Source organism: Triticum aestivum, chromosome 5A (genome assembly GCF_018294505.1).
Source record: "Triticum aestivum cultivar Chinese Spring chromosome 5A, IWGSC CS RefSeq v2.1, whole genome shotgun sequence".
Classification (NCBI taxonomy): domain Eukaryota; kingdom Viridiplantae; phylum Streptophyta; class Magnoliopsida; order Poales; family Poaceae; genus Triticum; species Triticum aestivum.
The window spans coordinates 288,220,381-288,226,454 of NC_057806.1; the positions used below are offsets into that span (position 1 = coordinate 288,220,381).

Below are 6,074 nucleotides of genomic sequence, written 5' to 3' on the forward strand. Positions count from 1 at the left end.
GCGGATCCATCGGTGGGGTGCGCGGCCGCACGAATTGGGGATGGGTATTTTTTTTTCTGTCGAACGCATGCTCGGGTGAGCCAGAAATACGAAACGTTTTTCCATATTATTTAACGGATTGAGGGTTAATTCAAAAAAGCACAGGAACCTTTGTGTAAAAACGCCGTGACGGTGAATCCGGAGACTCAATCCGTGCTTTATATTTATTATTATTACTAGTACAAATGCCCGTGCGTTGCACCGGGCAAAAAAGAGGCACATCCTGCTTCATGTGCCATTACGCAACCATTTTTTATATCAAATTTCAATAAACATCAATAATAAGGTTAAACTGATTAGTGCTTTTTGTAGCATGAAGTTCGGACGTGAAGAAGCCAACATACCATTCTTCATCTGATGGAAGAGTAGTTTTTCATACAATAGATTGCCAATTGTTTTTCTTTTGCTTTTCTAAAAACGCAGAAAATTCCTTATTATTAATAGAAGTTATTGTTTTCATAAAAACTGGAATACATTAGCTTCCACCCACTCATATGATGCATCCACCCAGAATATATATTTCTTCTTTTTATCCCATCCACGAGACATAATGATGTTACCAAGATAGCTCGTCAGCCAACATGGATACATTGGCACGACGAAAAACAGTAATTATGTTCAAATTTTGTGTGCATACTCATTACTCAGTACACTTCTTGTAACATGTTAATCTTGTGTCATTATAGAACTTAGTAGAGTTTAGTAGCACTTGTATGGGAAAATGATGAACCAGATGATCTGGAAGAGCCTACTACCTTATCCGATTTTAGTACATGACTCTTTCTTTGCTGCTGGTAACTTATAACAGTAACGCAGAACACGAAACTCAACTCAATCAAGGTAATACGTATGCTCCCCTCCGAAATATGCCCTTAACTACTGAAGAAAAAGAAGAAATAGTACTACTGATGAAAAAGAAGAAAACGGTTAGCTCCATGTAAAAAACAGTTCTGCTGTAATAGAAATAGAAGTTACGAATGGCTGACCAGTTATTCCTGCCCACTAAGAAAATCTGTAGCACTATCAACCATAAGCATTGCATTATTGCATACGGCCAAACTTAACATATATATACCACACTGTGCATCCAAACCTATTTCAGCAAGATAAAGAACTATTCTTTTAGTTTTACTTGATTTTTGTTAGCAAGTAAAATTGTTGGAAGTGTAGCCGTGCGATGCCAGCTTTACATGGACCATATAAACCACAATAAGCTGATGTTAGCTATCAGTATAAAATGTCTGGATTGGAAGAATTTTCACGAGCTTACCCGAGTACAATGCCGCTGGTCCAGCTTGTTGGTGAAAACCAGATGTGGTTTTGTTGCTGGAGCTGGACTACTCACTGGACATGATTCTTCGGATGACATTCCGCTATTGGATGCTCTCACCGGATTGGCGCAACAAGTCGTCTGGCCTCATGACGACAACACTTGTCGCCGAGCCTGGAGCATCATACACTTCAATGTTTTCCATCGAACTCCGCATATATTCACACCATTTATTGTTTGCACATTATCAAATAAGCTAAATCTGACCAAATGTGTTGATCTGCTAGGAATAAAGGACCCAGGTCTACAATGCTACACAACTAAAAGAAGATTAAGCTTAAAGTTGTGATCGTACAATGCAAATAAGCAATACTTGACCGAACTGTGAAAAACAACATCCTAGTTCTAAAATTTGTAGCACTGATTTTCCTTCTAGCAACCAAAATCAACCGTGCTATTGTAGCACTGCTTTTCCTTTCAAACAACAAAAATTAACTGCCTATTTATTGAACCATGACAAAGTTAAAGTACTAAACAACATTACCAATCATGGTGAATCTGAAAAACGAACATTGCGTGCCAAAATTGGCAGTACTACTGAGTTCTCTTCCTCTCTCGAAATTGGAAGAATATGAATAAAGCTATCCTCAAGCACCACACACTTATCGGTCAGCCACGCGCGCCTCTGGCAGCCAACACTCATGTACAACATGTCGACAACATCACGCCCACACAGCATGTTGGCCGGCTGTCATGCACCCAAATCCGCAGGCCACCACGCGTAAATGGACGCACTACCAAGTTGCCGACTCCGCCCCTGTACGCCCTGGTTGGCCTCGCCGCTGTGTAAGCAGGGGGCATGGACTCAAAATAACAAACTGAACACGTGTGGTGAAATGGTTTTCCAGGAATTCAACTGTTTCCGAATTCGAAAACAGCTGATTCATGGATCAACAATGCCCAAAAAAATGTCCAAGAGATCCTTGAATATTTTAGAGAATCTAACCTGGACAATTGCAAAATCAACAGATGCATATATTGTGTACTGAAGAATCTCTTTTCTACCGGTCTCAGTCTCCCCTTTTTTATTCTGAAGATCTTGCAATTGGGTAAAGGCTGACAATCTTTGTGTTGATGAATGAGACAATGTCAAGGGAGCATTTCCAAGCCAGCTAATAAACCCACCAGAAAATAAAATCTCACACAAACTGTTTTAGTCCATAGGATGGCTTCTCCTTCCTCGACCCAATGGTGCTCAAGAACGCCGGAGACAGGACACCTAAAAATGTTTAAAAGCGAGATTAATAATCAGAACTGGAGTATCAAAGGACGGGGCATCAGTCTCCAACATGCATCTACTACACAAACATAATAGAAGAAAACCCAATCAAAATTAAACAACACATGTTGTGTATAGGATGACCAGCTGTTCCTACCCAATCGGCAGATCTGGGCGAGGCGGGGGTGGTACCCGGGGAGAGGAGTGACTTTTTTATTTTGTGACTGTTATAGACATAACTAACACACAGCAACCAAAGATATCCAACACACGAGAATCAAAGATATACAGACATCACTGCTATACATTATAATTAACTATGCAGGCAAAAACTGAATATGTTTGATTATCGTATTTGTGTCCATTCCTTTTCCACCCAAAACAAGCCCTTGCCCAGGCATGCCAAAATAAAATGTTGTGTCCTGTCTTTGATATTTTAGAGTTAAGCTAAATTCAAAATCGAACATCCACAAAGCTACATTTAAGTAGAAGCCATTGAAAAGAAGAGTCCAATGTTCTGGTATCTCACATATTGGGCATTGATTTGCCACCCCTAGTAAAGGCATTCTCATATGTGTGCTAATGTACTTAACAAAGCAAATTTAAATGCACATAGCATGTCACACACTCGATACTTGTATCCTCTTCCATATTACCATTCAACAGTTCAGTAGTACTTAGGTGGCACTGTGCAATCAGGGTCAGAGCGACAAGTGGAACCAAACTGAAGGTGTTGATATTCAATTTTGTTGCATATCCTTACAAATTTACCTGTAAATCTAGGAGAAAATTGTTCCAATCGACACAATACACACAAAACAAAAATTAAACCAGATATATTTGTACTAAATAGTGAGGAGACACTACAACAACCTCAATCAATTCAAAGTCACAAATAGAAAAGGGGTAAGCACCAGCTAGACCATTCACCAATTGTAGTAACTGCTTCATCTTGAAGGTGACACAACTTCAACTACATAGCAAGCAAGCAACCAGAAGCAAAAATCTGAAGCAACAGCAAAGCTAAAAGTCAAACAGCACTCACCGACGGCAGCTGGAGCTCTGCGAGGCCCCCGCCAGCGCCATCGGAGACCACCAGCTCGAACGGGCCTACTATGTCCATGTCCCTGACGCCGGTGCCGAACGCCAGGGCGCCGTCGCCGGCGACGAAGTCGACCCCGTCGGGCCAGACCACCTCCTCCACCGCGGGGGCGTCGGGGCGGCTCCAGTTGACGGCCCCGTCAGAGGCCCGTGCCAGCGCGACCGCGGCGCCCCCGCACCGGCGCGGAACTCGTACCGCTGAACGGCGCCGACGAGCGCGCCCTTGGTGTTGAGCGGCCAGACCCGGACCTCCGTGACGGGGTCCCAGCCGTACTTGTTGGCGACGGTGTCGACAACGTCGCATCGAAGAAGGTGGCATCAGGGGTGGGCGTAGGCGTGGGAGGAGGCGTTGGAGATGGCCGCGAGCGGGGACAGCGAGGCGGCACTGGCGGGGGCGGGGGCGGGGGGAGGGAAGAGCAGCGCGAGGAGCAAGAGGAGGATTGGGCAGGCCTACGAGCGCGGAGCTGCGGTCTCCCTGCACCAGGCGGCCAAGGTCTTGAGGAAGAGGAAGCAGAGGTCAACGGAGGACAGTCTGATCCCTCGGAGGCCCGGACCAGCGCCGCCGCCTGAGCTCGGCATCCTCGTCCTCATGGTGGGTTGGGGATGACGGCCTGGAGTGGGGATTGGGGCAGGCGGAGACCGGGGTTTGCGTTCGTCCGTTCGGGTCATGTGAAGGAGCGAATCATTTTTTTTTACTTACTTAAATCTGGAGCGCGCGTTAATTGCCCAAAACATTAGGGTGTTTAATGCAAAAACGACATGACGGTGAACCCGGAGACCCAATCCGTGCTTTATTATTAGGGATATATATATATATATATATATATATATATATATATATATATATATATATATTATTAGGGAGAGATGTGAAGTCGATTTTCATTCAGTATTTTGATGATGTGTTATGTTCTTCCTCTAGTGGTGTCGTATGAATGTCGACTACATGACACATTACCATGCTTGGGCCTAGGGGAAGGCATTGTGAGATTAGTAAGTAGATGATGGGTTGCAAGAGTGATAGAAACTTAAACCCTAGTTTATGCACTACTCCTCAAGGGGCCGATTTGGATCCATATGTTTCATGCTATAGTTAGATATATCTTAATTCTTCTTTTGTAGTTGTGGATGCTTGCGAGAGGAGATAATGATAAGTGAGTTGTTTGTTCAAGTAAGAATAGCACCCTATCACATGTCCACCCACATAACAACTTATCAAAGTAGTGATGAGTCAACAAATTTGTTGGGAAACGTAGCATGTAATTTCAAAAAAATTCTTACGATCACGCAAGATCTATCTAGGAGATGCATAGCAACGAGAGGGGGAGAGTTTGTCCACGTACCCTCATAGACCGGAAGCGGAAGCGTTAGGTTAACGGGTCGATGTAGCCGAACGTCTTCGGATCCAACCAATCAAGTACCGAACGTATAGCACCTCCGAGTTCAGCACACGTTCAGCTCGATGACGTCCCTCGAACTCTTGATCCAGCAAAGTGTCGAGGGAGAGTTTCATCAGCACGACGGCGTGGTGACGGTGATGATGATATGATCCACGCAGGACTTCGCCTAAGCACTACGACAATATGACTGAAGGAGTAAACTGTGGAGGGGGGCACCGCACACGGCTAAGAAACAACTGTTGTTTTGGGGTGCTCCCCTGCCCCCGTATATAAAGGAGGAGAGAGAGGAGGCCAGCCAACGGGCGTGCCATAGGGGGGACCGACTAGGACTCCTAGTCCAAGTTGGCCCCCTTTCCTTTCTTTAGGAGGGGGAAAGGGGAAGGAGAGGAGAGGGGGAAAGAAAGGGGGGGGGGCTTACCCTTGTCCAATTCGAACAGCCCATGGGGGGTGGCGCCTCCCCTTGTGGGCTTCCCTCTCTCTCCCCTATGGCCCATATTGGCCCATTACTTTCCCGGGAGGGTTACAGTAACCTTCCGGTACTCCGAACAATTTTCGGTCACCAAAACACATAACTCATAATACAAATTGTCATCAACGTTAAGCGTGCAGACCCTACGGGTTCGAGAACTATGTAGACATGATCGAGACACATCTCCGGTCAATAACCAACAACGGAACCTGGATGCTCATATTGGTTCCTACATATTCTACGAAGATCTTTATCGATCAAACCGCAATGACAACATACGTCATTCCCTTTGTCATCGGTATGTTACTTGCCCGAGATTCTATCGTCGGTATCTTCATACCTATTTCAATCTCGTTATCGACAAGTCTCTTTACGTGTTCCGTAATGCATCATCCCGCAACTAACTCATTAGTTACATTGCTTGCAAGGCTTATCGTGATGTGCATTACCGAGAGGGCCCAGAGATACCCCTCCAATACTCGGAGTGACAAATCCTAATCTCGATCTATGCCAACC

The 6,074-nt window shown here is 45.0% G+C and overlaps 1 protein-coding gene across 13 annotated transcripts in view; it reads right to left on the reverse strand.

Moving 5' to 3' along the window:
* The window catches only part of LOC123103001 (uncharacterized), an 8,442-nt gene extending 4,087 nt beyond the window's left edge, over positions 1–4,355 (reverse strand). For 7 of the 13 annotated variants that reach the window (XR_006449564.1, XR_006449576.1, XR_006449575.1 and 4 more), the window contains exons 1-4: positions 3,634–4,350; positions 2,316–2,588; positions 1,854–2,151; positions 1,310–1,483 (exon numbers count right to left, since the gene is read on the reverse strand). Coding sequence is in view for 1 of the 13 variants with exons in the window: in XM_044524481.1 (XP_044380416.1) it covers positions 2,565–2,588; positions 3,634–4,008 (399 nt within the window). In the remaining 12 variants the exon portion in view is untranslated. Of the gene's footprint in view, positions 1–1,309; positions 1,484–1,739; positions 2,589–3,633 lie in introns of those variants that run through there. The other 6 variants (XR_006449568.1, XR_006449573.1, XR_006449567.1 and 3 more) reach the window with 5 other exon arrangements.
* Between the last annotated feature and the right edge of the window lie 1,719 nt (positions 4,356–6,074).